Raw genomic sequence first — 17,547 nt, 5'->3', positions numbered from 1 at the left:
GGCTCTGTGCTCGATAGCCATGCACTGAGGTACCACAGGGTCCTCTGATCCTGCTGGGGGTGGCGGTGGGCAATAGGAACACCCAGGAAGGGACCAGCTCTGCCCTGAGGGTCCTGTGCTTTCTCCCCTCCTGCCACTCCATGACACTCTTTGCTGGCAACCAGCCAGCATTCATTGTCCCCAGAAAATAATTCGGTTAGTTTGTTCCATTCTGAGTTTGCATTTGTATACTGCCCTAGACAGTGTAAGGCCTTAAGCTCATCCAGTAGGAAAAGAAGAAAACTTGGATTTAAAAGGGCACGATGAGTTTGTCGACATCTCAGAGAGTTACGAAAGATCGTCTTTCATACACGTAGAAACCATTCTCAAGTCCATCTTCTGACTACGAGGCTCGGGCGTTAAGTGATCTCTCCAAGGTCACACAGCCAGTACGTAGCAAAGACCAACTGGAGACTGCACGTTTTCTTTTTCCTGTTACATGAGACTGCCTCTCAATACTAATAAAGAAAAGGAGAGATGCTTGTCCTAAGTTCAATGATTCATTTTGTGTTGTTCCCCTAATATTCTGACTCCTAAATTTGTGTCCACCAGAGTCTCCTCTGGGACGCTGGTAAATGACGTGCCTGTCCCCCCAAAATGCCCAGGCCCATAAATACAAAACACCATGCAGTCGGGTCCAGGAATGTCTTGGACACCACCCACCCTTCCCCCAACCCATCCCTAGTTCTTTGACTCTCAGGTTAGGACCCCTGTCGGATGGAACTCAGCCCTCCCTTACCTCCTGTTGTGTCTCAGGTGCCCTGTGTTTATGTTCCAGGGATAACGGTTCTGCTCTCTCTCACCGTCTTCATGCTTCTGGTGGCTGAGATCATGCCTGCGACTTCTGACTCAGTGCCCTTGATAGGTAAGCGAGCAAGGGGCTCCACGGAAAGACATGGGCATAGAGGGTGCCCAGGATTTCCTAGCACAGGCATGGAGCACAGTTGTCCTCTGGCCACGGAGAGCTGCACTGCTCCCTGGATCTGCCATGAGGAGGTGACGTGCTGGCTCACCTGGGCACACGCAAGGGGAAGGGCGAGTCCAGCTTTGGGGTTTGGCTATAAAACACCCCCTTCCTCCCTAATTCTCCCCCACATGCTTGTTATAGAGCCCGAGATGTCACCATTAGAGATGCATCATTTTAGCTTGAGTCATTGGTTTGCCAAATCCTTTGTCAAATGGAATGGCACACACTTACATGCTTAGCCCCCATCTCCTGAGATAACTTGATAAAGCACCGGAGGAAATGTGAGCAGGACATATATGTTTTGGCCAGAACAGAGGGAAGGCATGACCTTCTGGCCAGGGAGGGACGACAGGAACAGGAGGCGACATCGCATGGGTCTGTGCATCTTCCTGGATGGGAAGAAGCAGTAACGAGCAAAGGGGTGCTCAGGGGCACAGTGGTTAGGGTCCGGTGCCCTCGCCACTGCAGCCTGGCTTCTGTCCCTCCACTGTTAGGGAGCCAGTCCTCCAAGCCAGCTGTGAGGACAGGGAGCAAACATTCTGCAGTGGCTGTTAGGTTTCATATGAGAGTGTCATCACTCCTACGTGGCAGTGGAGGTCAGAAAGAGGAGTGCCACCAGTGATCACACCTTAGGGCCACCCTGTGTGGTTAACTGGGGGTGGGTGGGAATGGGGGAGCCTTACATGGATACCCACAGGCTTCACAGACTGAGAAGGCAATGCCCTGATGCCTGGAGCTCTCTGTATACGTAATATTTTGGCCAAAGAGACTGTCATTATGAAAAACCTTCGTGGGTGTCCTATTTCTCTCAGTGCCATTCAGAGAGCGAGGACCCATCTCTCAGCTTGATGTCTGATCCCATTCTTTTCCGACACGATGCTTTCAATAGAGATTTGCAACAGAAACCACCCCTAACGGAGCAGTTGGCAGGCTCTACCTTGACCGCTGAACCGGCAGGGAGTGCTTATTTGACGCATGGCCCATGTCTAGAGGACACAGTGCTTTTGGCCTTTGATCTCTGTTGTGGCCATTTCAGCTGTGTGACCCTTTGACCCTGGATCCTCGGTAGGTTGTTGCCTTGGTCAGCTTGGGCGAGCACAGTGAAATCCCACAGACTGGGTGACGAACACAACAGAAGTGTGTTTGCTCACAGTTCTGGAGGCTGGAAGTCCAAGATCACGGTGTCAGCAGGATTGGGCTCTTCTGAGGGCCTTCCCCTTGGTCTGCAGATGACCACCCTCTCACTGTGTCCTCACATGGTCTTCCCTCTCTGCGTGCCTCCCTGGTGTCTCTGTGTGTGTCCTAATCTCCCCTCTTTATAAGGACACCAGTCACTAGGTCCCACTCTAAGGACCTCCTTTGAACTTAATCATCTCTTTAAAGACCTGTCTCCGAATATAGTCACATTCTGAAGTCCTGGGAGTTAGAGCTTCAACACATACATTTTAGGGGGACGCAATTCAGCCCATGACAGCCACGGTGTGGTTTATGCACCGTCCCCTTCTGCCGTTCTGGGAGGTCCCGGATGCTAACTTCAAGTCTCAACTCCACCTCCAGCAGCTCCTTGCAGGTACCTCTCGGTCTCTGTGGGAGGACAGTGAATTCCTTCCTGCCTGGAGAGCAGGAGGGCTCTGAACTAGGTGTGAGGGCCATGCCCTTGACCTCTGCACCAGGATGCTTTCTGCTCCGAGCTTAGCCCCCTTGAGCAGGTGACCACACAGATTTAATAATCAGAGTTGCCAACTAAGGAATGCCTCCCTATGCCAGTCTTCATCCTAGACCCTTGGCCCATATCATTGCTAATTCCTGCAGCAACCTTGCAGAGAAGGCATGGCTATCTTTACCGTACTCATCAATGACCTGAGGCCCGAGAGGCTGAGTCGCTGTCCAGACTCACAGACTGCAGTCAGTGGGCAGGAGAGGCACTCTTTCACGTGCACCATGCTGCTTCTCACCTGGGCCGTGGGCTAACCCACATCCTTGCTCATCAAAGCTGAAGCTAATGTTCTCAGCCTGAAAAGTCACTGCAGCTCACCTCTTCCTCAGGCCGGACAGTGTCTCTCAGTAAATGGGGCCACATTCATTTTGCACACTAGTACCCTAAGCCTCCATACATGATAAGATGGCCAGGTGAGGCCCAGGTTTGCCTTTGTGACACCCCCAGCACGTCCTGCAGTCATCACAATGGGGCCCAGCAGGAGCCCAGCAGGGCCCAGCAGGGGCACACCTGGGGCTCACTGCCCGGGTGTTTTAGTTCTGATGATGGTCTCCGTGCTTTCTCGTGCCAACAACCTCATCACCGTCCTGTGAGACGCTGTTAACTCTCTTTGAAGGCAAAGGGGAACAGAACTCGCGAAAGTGTAGTCAGTGATGGAAAGGCGGGTGTTTGTGCTCTGGGCTGGCCTCCACCTTTGGGGCTGGACTGCAGGCCTGAGGGCACCCCTGCTGCTGGCAGGCCTGGTCCCTGGGCTCTGGCAGTCAAAGAGCAGGGTCGGTCCTCCCCACCCCCCTGTGATGTCCGCTTCGTGGAGGCCGATTCTGGGTCCCCCCCGCCCCCCTGTGAGGTCCGCGCCATGGAGGCTGGTCCCGGGTCGCCGGTCTCCACCATGGCGGCCGGGCCTCACCCTGCCTCTCTTCTCTCTGCAGCCCAGTACTTCGCCAGCACCATGATCATCGTGGGCCTCTCTGTGGTCGTCACCGTCATCGTGTTGCAGTACCACCACCACGACCCCGACGGCGGCAAGATGCCCAAGTGGGTGCGTTCCTCCCGCCCGCTACCGCAGGGAGGCGCAGCCCCTCCCCAAAGGAGGTGCTACCGGTGACTTATTTAGCTGAAAAATGCCACGAAGGCTAGCAATCCCAAACAAATAGCTTGTCACCTACGGCACATGTCTGCTAGAGGGCAGTTCCAGGTGGCACGCTCTTAGGGTCCCACACACAGCCTACGGTCTGACACCCAGAGCAGGGCTCACACGCCGGCCTCTCTGTGTATTTTGCCAGCATGGTGTTTTTAAAACTCCTTTTCGCATGTACACTATGGAGAACTGTGCAGCCTTGAAAGCGACAGACAAGATCCCACAGCCACACAGTTAACTCTTCACAACAGGAGTGAAGAGAGGAAGACACAGAGTGAGTGATGTAAAAATATACATGTTCAGTACACGTAGGAACGTAACCTAACCCAGAGCCTGTAAGTTAAAGATTACTAGTTACCAGTGGGGAAAGGGATGGGATCAAAGGAACTAAATGACAAACAATTTCACATCATAGCCTGTCATCTTAACCCAGGTCATCCCACACCTCCCCAGTGACTGCTGATCCAGATAGTATGTCGGCTCACGTCCACCCACCCACGTGCTCTTCTCTTTCCCAGTCTAGTGTCCCAAGCTGCACGCCCACCCTCACTGACACTCAGGAAAACTGCATGAGGGCAGAGCAGGACCATGGTGTGACAAATCCCGAGGTGTAAGAGAGCTGCCCCCTCCTGCTTCTTCCTTGGGCCCTGCAAACCTTCCAGTCCGCTGGTCCAGAGAGCGTGGCCTAGGGACAGTTGGGAGTTAAAGAATCCCTCTCATGTAAAAGGAGCCTGTCTTTGGAGACCCATCACCTCATGTCCAAGTTCAGAAAGGAGTCTAGGACTCACCAACATGCTCAATGCAGCTGCAAGATGTAAGGTGCATGCAAGAATTCTTGGGCCTTCTAAAAACATTTATTGTGCAGTAATTTACGGTTACACAAAAACTAACTTAGGAAAGACCAGTTTTTTGATGATTTTTAAAATTTTGCGAGTTTGTAGCACGTATGTTGTCCAAGTTAGCAAAGCTTAAAACTGCAGGAAGACTTTCCAGCGTTACCTACAAGAGCCACGATATGGAGGCAACCTAAGTGCCCATCCTAGGCAAATGGATAAAAGAGAGGTGGTACATACACACAATGGAGTATTACTCGGCCATAAAAAAGAGTGGAATCTTGCTATTTACAACAACATGGATGGCCCTAGAGGGTACTCTGCTGAGTGGAGTAAGTCAGACTGAGAAAGACAAATACCATATGATTTCACTTATATGTGGAATCTAAAAAAAAGAAAAAATGGCTTTACCAAGTTGCTGCATCCCCTTGGATCCTTTTCCATGGCAAGTTCTTATATTTACCACTTTTCTCTCATAGCTCTTTGTGCCCGCAATAGAGTAAGCACCCCAAAATGGTGATACCTCACATAGAGGTCATGTCACCACTGTCCGTGGGCTTGTTTTGAGAAGGTTCCCTCCTTTAAAGCTGGGACACATTTGCATACATTGACCTCCACGCTCATCTGACTTTCTCATAGCCCTGACACACCTTCTTTTTTTGTTTTTAATTAAATTTATTGCGGTGACAATGGTTAGTAAAATTACATAGGTTTCAAGTGTACAACTCTATAATACATCATCTATATATCGCATTGTGTGTTCACCACCCAGAGTCAGTTCTCCTTCCATCACTATATATTTGACCCCCTTTACCGTCTTCTATCAGCCCTCTATCCATCCATCCATTTGAAATAGGTTGCACTTACATGTTTCAAAAGTCATAATACAAGTAAAATTATACATAAGGAAATCTTGCTTCCACCACCAATACTGATAACTGTTTGAATTAATTCCTACTTTTTCCTTCCAGTATTTCTTTATACAAATGAAAAAATATAAACACATATTCTTATTATGTTTAGACTGATGTAAAGATGAGGGAATTAAGACATAAAGACGCAACCCATTTTTGATGAGCTGGTAGCACTTTACTGCTCCAGAAAAATCTTAATTAAGAGCAATAATTATTTGCCTCTCAACACAAGAGCATGTTAAAACCAGTGGCTGCAAATGAAATATGAAGCTCGTGTCTCTTGCTCTCACTTGATAGAGCATACTGCGTTTTTCTTTCTTTCCATGGGTATGTGAAACATAAAAACCTCTAAGGGACATTTACTGTGATCTGTTGCTGTGAAGAACATACTGCCAAGTGCAGTGGCATTAAGTGACATTTGCACAGCCAGAAACAAAACTATAACCTAGCAGAAGAGGTCACGAGCAGTTTGATAAGTGCCAAGAGGATCATTTCATCTTTAGAGATGCTTTAGCCTGGAAAGCTCATGATTCAGGCAATGGATGTCCAAATCGACTTGGCATGTGGGTCATGTTAGTTTCAGATGTCCCCCAGTGGGTGTGCAGACCCCCCACCTGGCAGGAGAAGCTCCTGGCGCTGCTGCTCAGCTCTCCAACTGCATGGCTCGCTCTGGATTTGGACACACTCACTGTCCAGTGTGCTCTGTCAAGCTCTAGTCCAGACTTTCTGGTGATTGCTGCGTGGGGGTTGGGCTAATGTCACAGGAGTTTGGAAGAGAACCCTGTAGAGGCTTTACAGATGAGGCTGAAGTCTACTCTCATTAGGTGACTTACTCCCTATGAAACCCTGGGCCAGTGTATTAGCCTCTCTGAACCTCAGCTTCTTTATCTGTAAAATAGGGAGATAATACTGACTTCACAGAGCCCTAAGAGGCCCACGTGATATGGCGTGTCCCATGAGCCTCTTGTAGAGGGCCAAACTGGCCTGATGATTCACGTGGAAAACCCTCGAGGGTCAGCACACAGCCTCTCCCGGCTCTGGAGGTGCTCAGATGCCACCTGCTGTGACCAAGGGTTGTCTGCTGTGACCAAGCCACAGTGCTGTGACCAAGCCACAGTGACACCGCTCTTCCGCCTCCTTCTTCCTTTCATTGCCTGTCCCTAGTGGTCTACTGCAGTCGTCTTTGATAAGATGTCATAAAAATGATGGCCGAGAAAGTGCTGCAGTCATGAACGTAGTCGTACAACCTACTGCCCGTAATTACAAATCAGAAATGTAACTGTTCTCTTGCCAATGGAATTTGCCTACAATCATAAACCAAGGTGAAAATGAAATCAGTCTTTAGATAATTTCAGGGGAAGGACCCACTTTTCGGCTCCTGGTCTAAGTAGGCTTGTAAGAATGCTTGTCTTTCCCTGATCAAGGCTTCAGATGGCTCCTTCTTTCCATTAGAGGGGAACAATGGGAAAGTGGTTCTTCTCCAGCACCTTCTGTGGAACCACATGATTCCAACATGCTTTAGATCAGAGGTCAGCAAACTATGACCTCAGTGGCCAAATCCAGGCCAGCAAGTACTTAAACAAATGAAATTTTATTAGAAAACAGCCATGCCCTCATTTTAGAAAATATTTCATACCCTCATTTCCTGTTCCACATGTTGACTTTCTCTGCACTTGCGTTTTATCAGGTTGACTTCATAAACCCTCTTTGCAATGACAAAACATCATTGCACGGGATGCAGCCATCTGATGTTACAGTCTGAACGGTTTCAAGAGTTCACACCGTATCTGACAGATGTCACGGGGTTACCCTTGAGAATTTTAAAGCTCCGGGGTTGGCTTTGTGAGTTTGCTGTGACCTCTGGAATATCTCACAAGGAGTTAGGTGTGATGGGCCCTGTTACAGGCAAGAAGGGGCAAAGAGAGAAAGCCACTTGCCCTGTTCACACACTCAGCACTCTCTTTCCAAGACAGCCCTCTCCCCGCTCCACGTGGCTCTCTTCCCTGAGACTGCAGTGTGTCCCCATGGAGAAGAATCCAGCTCACTCCCAGGGCGATTTTCTGCATTGGTTTAGTCTCAGCTCACATTTGACGCAAGGAGTGCAGCTCCTTGGCACCACTTGGCCTGTGTAAACTCTCCTGGGAAGCCGAGGGGGCCTGTCACCCTGAGGATGCATGACGCGGGGCTGGTGTGGTAGCATCATGTTGGCTGCTTCCCTGTGCGCCTAATGCTCGGTTGTCTCCCCAGACCAGAATCATCCTCCTGAACTGGTGCGCATGGTTCCTGCGCATGAAGAGGCCGGGGGAGGACAAGGTGCGCCCGGTCTGTCAGCACAAGCAGCGTCGCTGCAGCCTGGCCAGCGTGGAGATGAGCGCAGTGGCCGGGCCCCCGGCCCCCAACGGCAACCTGCTCTATATCGGCTTCCGCGGCCTGGATGGTATGCACTGTGCCCCCACCCCTGACTCAGGGGTCGTGTGCGGCCGCCTGGCGTGCTCCCCTACTCATGACGAGCATCTGCTGCACGGCGGGCAGTCCTCCGACGGGGACCCAGACCTGGCCAAGATCCTGGAGGACGTCCGCTACATCGCCAACCGCTTCCGCTGCCAGGATGAGAGCGAGGCGGTCCACAGCGAGTGGAAGTTCGCCGCCTGCGTGGTGGACCGCCTGTGCCTCATGGCCTTCTCCGTCTTCACCATCATCTGCACCATCGGCATCCTCATGTCGGCGCCGAACTTCGTGGAGGCCGTCTCCAAGGACTTTGCATAGCACGGACCTGGTCCCCAGCCTGCAGGAAGCGCGCTGGCTTGGGGACAGCTGGGGGCGCTGATCCCACCGCAGCATCCAACCGGAGGGCGTCAGTACACCCGATCCATGGGATGTCAGCACGTTTTTGTTGAATGCTTTCAGATCCAGGGAGCATCCTCCCGGTCTGCAGGACCATCGAGAGATCATGTTGTCCATCCCCCGCTACCTGGTGAGCCCTGCATAGAGGTGGGTGGCTCAGGTCTGCCAGGGAGGCCTGCCCAGTTGGTTTGCATGCCTGCATGTCACTTGCCAGGAAGGCCTACGTGACAATCCAATGTAAGCTTTTGCCTGTGTACAAACCTAGATTGAAACTAATAATAATAAACCACACTCGCTAAATCCATTCAGATAATTGACTGGTGAAAGGAAAACAGAACTAAATCAAACTGAAATTAAAAACCCAACTGCTAGCTCTTCTATAATTCAGATTTTATTTACTAAAGGCCGTTGGTAGAGAGAAACAGTTTTATGCTGTTTCTATGTTTTTGTTTTGTTTTAAAGAGGGAGAAAGATATAGTTGGTCTTGTAAATTATGCTGTTACCTGTGTGATTTCTGCCAACCTACCCTGTGAAGGGCAGGACCCGACCCCATCAAGTCAGGGATTTCTGTAGATTGCAGGTGACGCCCAAGTTTTCTGTGCTGCCCCAGACACTGGGCCGTTGAGTAAGTCCGTTTTATTCTGCGAAATGCAAAGTACAGTAGAGTTCTATTAGAATTGCCAGTCCAAAGTAATAGCTAAAGCTAAATTAAAGCATCTGTGTGTTTTTTAAAATAATGATTCGACGGTTCACATGTACTGAAGTGGATTAGTTTTAGAAATTTGTGGATCCATTTAATGTGAAAGTATTCCATGATTTTTCTCCATGTGTCAGGGCCAGGGGATAGGGCTTGGGACCTCTTCTGACTCCGTGTGGCAGGAAAGGGAGGGATGGTGTGGCTGGTGGCTTTCCTAGATGAAGGCCAGTAGTGGTCAGCAGCGGGCTAATAGTGCTGCACAGAGCCAGTAACTGCAGCTTCTCGCTTTGGGGCCGCTGCCTCCCTACAGCTGGTCCACCCAGCCTCAGTCCAGAGAGCTAGCTCAGGGGGAGAGTCACTGGAGATTGTATTGAAAGCAAGGGAAACCTTTCCTTTTAAATCTAAGTGGTGACAGAATTCTCTACTTCGATTATTTAGCTGACAGTAGTCACTTTGCCTCTTCCCGTGTTTCTTATTTTTTAATGAGATCACAGGGAGACACAAGGTGATCTCACCTGTTCCATTCTTTTATCCAGTAACTGCGCAGAGCTCAAAACTGCAGAAGGCTTGGAGCCCCTGGGGATCTTTAATTTGCTTCTAACCCCTAAGATGGGTACATCATGAGTGAAGATTAGATTTTCAGAGCAAAAGAAATTGCATACTTTTCTCCAGCCATTTATTTCATTCATTTCTGGGGAATGAACTGGGTTTGTTTGCACGAAGGAAGATGGCGGCCTGCGCATGCGCTGTGTGTGGTGGGGGGGGGAGGTGTCCTGTGCCCAAGCTCAGACAGGACACCTTCTTCATAGGAAGGCTGATTAATAAGGCCATGAGAGCATCACCCCGTTTGGAGCAGGGTCGTCCTCAGTGCCCACCCATTCTTCATGGAATGGATAAAGAATGCACATGTTTTCTTTTTTCTTTTCTATTAATCTATATTTAAAACAAGCAGAATGTTTTGATATATAAAGAGAATGCTTCATTTCTTATTGCTATCTGCAAAGTGATCCCTACTACATTTTTGCGTTTAAAAAAAATTTTTTTTTTGGTTTTGCATTTTATAATGAAAAAAACACACAAAAAAGCAAACAAAAGCAGGTCATATACTGACCACCCAAATGACTACTCTGCCAGTTTAAATTGTAGCCATAAGGAAGAGATGCATACATCGTTAGAAAAGTATGAATGACTGTCAACAGCCTCCACCACACTCCTGTTTTCTCTCCTTACTGGGGGCCACCAGTGAATTCTGGGGAGGTGGGGAAATTTCCAGAAAGCAGGAAAGGACGGGAGGGAGGCACTTAGAAGAGAGAGGAAAGGGGGAATGGAGAGAGACATTCCTTTCTAGCACCCATGCTATGCACAGAGCTCTGCACTTTGTTTTCTTTACTTAGTGGTTTATCTCAGAGATCTTTCCAGAACAACATATAAAGACCTACCTCATTTTTAATTGCTGCTTTGCATTCCACATCACTGGACTGTAAGTTCTTGGATTAGTCTTTCTTTTAGTAGTGAACATATAGACTATTTCCAGTTTTTATTTTTGTACACAAATCTATAATTAGCATCCTTGTTCTATCTGAGCATACTTTTCTGATCATATCTTGGTATAAATTCTAACTTGGAAATGGAATTGCTGGGTTTGAGGCTCAGTACATTTAACACGTGGATAGTTATCGCCAGATCCAGACACTGATTGATGGTTACACTTGACAAGAGTGTAATGAAAGGGCCGATTTCTGAGCTTTCTCAACACTGAGCATTGTCAACTTAATTTTTTTCCAATCTGATTAGTGAAAAGTATTTCAATATTCCTTGGATTCAGTTAATTTTATTATGAGTGAAGTTGAACATCTTTTCAAAAAATTTTTGGCAATTTCAGCTGTTGTAAATTTATGTCCTTTCCACAATTTTCAATTGGTTTATTTGGGTTTTTCTTAATTAATTTGCTTGTACACTTTGGAACCTTTCTTATGTCTTGAAATATTTTTATTTGTTTATTATTTGTCTTTTGATGTTATTTATTGATTTGTTTATTTATTGGCATATAGAAAGTGTAAAGTTTTATGCTGTCAATTTATTCATTTTATCCTTTTGCGATCCTAGGATTTGTTTCTAGTTTTAAAAGGTCTTCCCCATTCTGGCTCCCTGTGTGGCAGGAACGGGAGGGGATGGTGTGGCCCTGGATGACAGGCCTGTCGTGGTCAGTAGAGATTAAAAATAAACTTACTCGTATTTTATTCTAAATCCTTATGGTTTCATTTGTTTACCTTTACATCTTCTAACTCCCTGGAATTCATTTACTGCAGGTAATATGGGTAAAGATGCATTTTTTTTCTCTCCAAACGGTTGGTCAGTTGTGCCAACAGAATATGTTACAGTGTATTTTGGTAACACAATTATAATCTTTTCCCCACAATTATAATCTTGTTCAAAATGCTACCTTTTGGTAAACTAAATTCCTTTAAGTGTTTGGTTCTATTTCTGTTTTATTATCTCTCCATGAGTGCCTTTAAATTCTGAGGCTTTATTCATATTAGTATCAAGTATTCATATTCATATTAATATTTTCAAGTCAGCACTCAACACTCTCTCTTTGTTTCTCTCTCTCTCTCTCTCTCTCTCTCTCACACACACACACACACACACACACACACACACACCTTTTTTTTAAATTGGAGTCACAATGAATTTATAGACAATTGAGTCTATTCAAGAATCCTACAGTCTAGGCTTATATTCAAATCTAATATTATGTCACTCAGTAGGTTTATGGTTTTGTTCAGACAGGTCCTATAAACTTCTTGTTGCTTATTTCTAAATATTTTATCACTTGGCTACCGTTTTTAATGGAATGATTTTTCCCATTTCATTTTCTAAGTGGATGTATGGGAAAGAGGTAGATTTTGTATATTAATGTCATAATCAGCCACCATAATTGTGATTTCTAAGCAATTTCTAACAATAACATCTTATTGTTTCTAAGATGTTTTCTTGCCTCCTCCTTTCCAGTATTCCCCTTCTTTCTTTCTCTTACCATTTGAGAACAGTGTTAAATAATAGGGATTCTGGTGGAAGTCCTATCTTGTTCTTGACATTAATGGGATGGTTTAATGCCTCACCATTTAACTTGTATGAAGATAATGTATTTTCCTTGTCATAATAAAAAAGTATCTATATATCCTCAAACTACCAAGGTTTTCTGGGGAAAATGCAGGTGATAGAATTTTGGCATAGCCTCCTCAGTATCCATGGAGATGATGAAGTTTTCCCTTTGTTCCATTACCACGTTGTGTTATCTTGATGGATTCTTTAAGACCAAACCACTGTTATGTCCCTGAGATGATCACTACTTACGATTTTTGCTGTAAAAATTCATACCTGAGATTAATCATTCTGCAGCTTGCTTTTGTGTGCTAAACAAACAGAAAAAGGGGGAAAAAACCCTCAATTTTGCAAACCGTTTACTTGGTTCTAGAATCATCTTCTACTTAAGTGTGAAAGAACTCACCTGGGGGCTCTCTGGGCATCACTGGTATGTTTCTGCATTTCTCACGGGACAGGTGAGGTCCTTGAACACTTCTGGTTACATACATACTTTTTAGAAAATTAACTTCAATTCATTTTTCAGCGTATTTGCCTAGCTTTGCGATATAGGCACTTGGGATTTTTTTTTTTTTTTTTTAGTTTCAGGTGTACAAAACAAAGTAATAGTTAGACATTTATCATTTATATCCCTCACACTGTGTCAACACCCCTCTCCCATTCACTATCCCTCTGACATCGCACACAGCCATTACATTTCCACTGTCTCTACTCCTAATGCTATACTCCACTTCTTGTAACCATATATATATATATATATATATATATATATATATATATATAAACAAACTTGTAGTTGACATTCATTATTATTCAGCTTCAGCTTCAGGTGTACAATGCAGTGATCAGGCATCTACATCTTCCTCTGTATTTATGGTTATTCCATTTTTGTTTCTAATTGTGTGCATTTCCTTTCTTCTGCTTTTACTGATTTGGCTCACATGGATTATTCTTTAAAAATATATTTTTAGACACCATACTCTTAGACTTAGCCATCAGTTTGGGGAACTGGCTGCAGCCCCTAGTGCCCCTGGGCCCATGGCTGGGAGCAGCCACCTTCCCCATTGTTCATTGGCCGCACTGCCAGGACAGGCCTGTCCCTTGGCAGTGGGAGCCCGAAGGTCAAACCTGGCCAAGAAGCATGGAGGTGTCAGAGGTGGCCGTTCATTCCACTCATGTGATCAGTTAGTCGGAGAACACACCAACATGAAGCCATCTTGAGGCTCAGGCCTCTGGGAGTTACCCTTTCTCACATAATTTAACGTTCACTCCTTACTTCATTCCTTCTGGCTGACCCCTCCCCAGCCCTCCCTGGACCCACCTCCTTATTCTTGGCTCTTTTCTTTAATTACTGTTTATTTCTAATTGTGTGCATTTCTTTTGTTGTTCCAATTGGATGTTTTCTGCTACTTTGTCTCCTAAATCGCTGATTCGATCCTCTGCTTCCTCTAAAGTGCTGTTCATTCCTTCCAGTGCATTCTTCATTTCAGTTTTTGTATTCTTTATTCTGGTTCTTTTCTATGGTTTCTGTATCCTTCTTTATGCTTACCATCTCTTTGTTGAAATTCTCACTAAGTTCCTTAAGCATCCTCATAAGCAGTGTTTTAAAGTCTGTCTCTGGTAGGTTGGTTACCTCCATTTCACTTAGTTCCATTTCTGGAGGTTTCTCCTGTTCTTTTATTTGGGACATGTTTTGTTTCTTTACTCTGGCTGCCTCTCTGGGTTTGCTTTTATGTGTCAGGTAGATCTGCTATATCTCTCAGTCTTTGCTGGGTGGCCTTATGTACCATGTGTCCTGAGTGGTCCGATAGCACAGTCTCCCTAATCTGTGCGTGTGTTTTAGGAGCACCCCTGTGTGTTGTGTATATTCTCCCGTTGTAGCTGAGCCTTGATTGCTTTTGGCGTATCAATGGTGGGATTGACTCCCAGGTTGACTGACTGTGAGGGTGGGCTACCCTCACAGTATGAGCTGCTGTGTGGGGGCTGACCCCTCAGAGCAGTATTCGCCCCCAGGCTACTGTGCCTGTTGAGACCACCCTTGGGCGTGTCATTTGTGAGGCTAACCAGGTAGTGCTATGATGTGGTCTAAAGCCGGCCTCTGGGTATGTTATTTCTGGTGTCTCTTAGGAGAGGGTCCCATGCAGGCCAATTTCAGCCTCGCCTGTGCCCAGCCCAGGATTACCTATTAGGAGCCTCAATGCTGTATGTGGTTGGCTGTTGCCTGTGCTGGATCTGGAGGCATGTGGGTGTGGCCTCGCTGTGAACCAAGGCCGGTTGCCACCAGTATTGGGCCTGGGGCAGCTTAGCAAAAGGGCCTCCTGGGCCTATTGCCACCTGCCAGCTGCCTGTAAGGCTCCGCCATTGAAAGAACCTCCCTAGGCCAGGCTAATTGATGTGGTGTCGAGAGGGCCCCAGGCAATGCAGCCCTAGGTGAGTGGGGCAGGGTTCTGGGAGTTACAGGGTATGGGCCATAGTTTTTACAAAGTTAGTACAGTTTAGGTTCTTGCATCGGTGTCACGCCCATGACCACGTCACAAGAATGTCCTAAGAGCACAGCGGCCAGCCACCGCTGGCCTCAGGCCTGCATGTCCCCAAGAGCTGCCCAAGAGAGGTTACGGCACAAGGTCTGGGTAACTGTCCACCATCAACAGTTCCTGGGCTACTCTGAACCGTCCACCACTGTGAAAGGCCTTCAGAGCTTGTGGAGGCGGAGCCGGCAGCTCAGCAGCCCAGAGTGCCCCAGGCAATGCAGCACTAACCGGCCGTGTGCAGGTGGGGACCCAGGCTGTCACCAAAGTGGTGTGCATGCACGGATTTCACCAGACCAATGCCGTCGCAGATTTGGCCCTTTGGGGGAGGGTTCAACCTAGAAAAGATGGCGCCCTCCCGTATGCTACCTGTGAGGCAGGCTCCACGCAGGGATAATGGTTCCTTTCCCTCCAGCTCTCGTCGAAAAGCCACACATCTCAGTCTTTTCCTGTATGACTCTGGCACCTCTCAAGTTGCAGCCCGTCCACCAGAGACCAGGTGAGTGTTTGCAATTGAGCGAGTTTGTGTGTGGGCTCTTTAAGGGGATGTGTGGGTTTCCAGCTGCCTTCTGTCTCACAGGGACAGGCAGAGGCCTCTCCGATTTTCACTGTCAAATGTTGCGGGAATTCCTCTTCCTGGCACTGGCCCAGGGAGGGGCTGAGACCCCTTCCTCTTCTGGGGGTGCGGGGAACCTGCACCACTGAGGTGTCCCTTCTAGTGTTCAACCACTATCTGTGGGTTTGGGGTCAGCCCATTTCGCGTCTCAGCCCCTCTACCGGTCTGGACGTGGCCTCTATCCTTAATTATAGTGTTTCTATTCAACTAGTGTTCAGATGATTCTTCAGGTTGATTGTTCAATAATTTATTTGTAATTTTGGTGTGATCCTGGGATGCAGTGGGGAGGCAGGCGTGCCGGGATGTGACTGACGGGTCCTCATGGGTCGGCTGCTGCCACAGCTGTGGGCCCACAAGTGCCGGCAGGCACCTTGGCTGCCAAAATGTTAAAACCTGCAGCGCAGCTGCGGAAGATTGCCAGGAACTTAGTAGGAGTTGCCGCTTGATGCCAGCTGGCCCACCGGGCTGGGCCAGGCAGCCCCACCTGAGGCGGTGGATTGGGTGGGTTTGGCCCTTTTTAAATTGGATGGTTTGTTTCTTATTCTTGATCTTAAGAGTTCTTTGTATATATTGGATAACTGTCCTTTATCAGAGGTGTCTTTTTCAAATATTTTCTCCCAATCTGTGACTTGTCTTTTTAGCCTCTGGGCACTCTTTCACAGAGCAAAAGTTTTGCATTTAAATGAACTCTAGTCTATCAATTATTTCTTTCATGGAGCATGCCTTTGCTGTTGTGTGTAAAAAAATCATCTCCATACCCAAGGTCATCTAGATTTCCTCCTATGTCACCTTATAGGGCTTTTATAATTTTGTGTTTTACATTTAAGTCTGTGGTCCATTTTGAGTTAATTTTTGGATAGTGTAAAGTCTGTGTCTAGATTCATTTTTGGTTTGTTTTTTTTTTTGCATGTGGATGTCCAGTTGTCCCAGAAAAGACTATGAAAAGACTATGTTTGCTCCATTGTGTTGCATGTGGATGTCCAGTTGCTCTGGCATCATTTGTTGAAAAAACTATCATTTTCCCATTGAATTGCCTTTGTCCCTGTGTCGAAATCACTTCACTGTATTTATGTGGGTCTATTTCTGGGCTCTCTCTTCTGTTTCATTGGGTTCCATCTGGGTTCTTTATTCTATTTGTCTATTCTTTTGCTAATACCATGCTGTCTTGATTACTATAATTTATAGTAACTTTTGAAGTTGATCCTTTATTTAAAAAATTATATATGTATATATAATTATATATACATATATAACTTTTTAAACATATATATATATAAAATTGTGGTAAAATATACATAACATAATATTTACCTTTTTAACCATTTTAAGTGTATAGTTCAGTAGCATTAAGTGCATTCACAATGCTGTGCAACCATCACTACCATCCATTTCCAGAATTTTTTTCATCTTACAAACCTGAAACTGTCTCCATTACATTCAACCCTAATTCCCAATTCCCTTCCTCTCCCCCCCACCCCTGGTAACCACCATTTTACTGTCTGTCTCTGTGAATTTGATTATTCTAGGTACTTCATATGAGCGGAATCAGATAGTATTGGTCTTTTTGTGACTGGCCTATTTCACTTAGCATGATGTCCTTAAGGTCCATTCAAGTTGTAGCTTCTCTTCTACTTTTATTATTTTGTTAATGTTTTTCTAACTTATTTAGTATATACCTCGTTCATTTATTTCCATTCATTCTGATGTAATCATATAATTACTTTGAGCCCTGAATTTTCTTCTCATCAAAGCTTTAACAGCCATGCATATGTTTTGATATGTAGTGTTTTTATTGTCTTTATTTTCTAGATATTCCATAACTTCCAATTTTGATATCTTCTTTGCACTAAGCCTTTTTGAGTGTTATTCAATTTCCACATTTTAAAAATTAATGTATAACTGTATCACATTGTGCTTTGAGCACCACATATCCTGTACTACTAATGTGTATAATTTATTGAGGTATATTTTGAAGTTTTAAAAAATCAGTTTGTTCTTCTGAGATTGTGGTCCTGGAACATTATCGTTTGACACTGACCCGTCAGAGGCAGGCAGAACAGGCTACACTCCCTATTAGCAGGACATCTCTTTCAGTTGCCCTTCTTTTACTATATATTTAACAATTAATATCATATTTTGATTCTATCCT

The 17,547-nt window shown here is 46.1% G+C and overlaps 1 protein-coding gene across 1 annotated transcript in view; it reads left to right on the top strand.

Moving 5' to 3' along the window:
- Positions 1–11,396, top strand: part of LOC109459063 (neuronal acetylcholine receptor subunit alpha-7) — a 71,197-nt gene extending 59,801 nt beyond the window's left edge. Inside the window, exons 8-10 of the mRNA XM_019753236.2 lie at positions 818–904; positions 3,653–3,762; positions 7,856–11,396. Coding sequence (XP_019608795.1) covers positions 818–904; positions 3,653–3,762; positions 7,856–8,374 — 716 coding nt within the window. The 3' untranslated portion in view covers positions 8,375–11,396. The remainder of the gene's footprint in view (positions 1–817; positions 905–3,652; positions 3,763–7,855) is intronic.
- Positions 11,397–17,547: the final 6,151 nt, after the last annotated feature.

The sequence above is a fragment of the Rhinolophus sinicus genome, linkage group LG13 (genome assembly GCF_036562045.2).
Source record: "Rhinolophus sinicus isolate RSC01 linkage group LG13, ASM3656204v1, whole genome shotgun sequence".
Lineage (NCBI taxonomy): Eukaryota > Metazoa > Chordata > Mammalia > Chiroptera > Rhinolophidae > Rhinolophus > Rhinolophus sinicus.
Note: the sequence above shows the minus strand (reverse complement) of the source record. Positions and strands in the feature narration are given on the sequence as shown.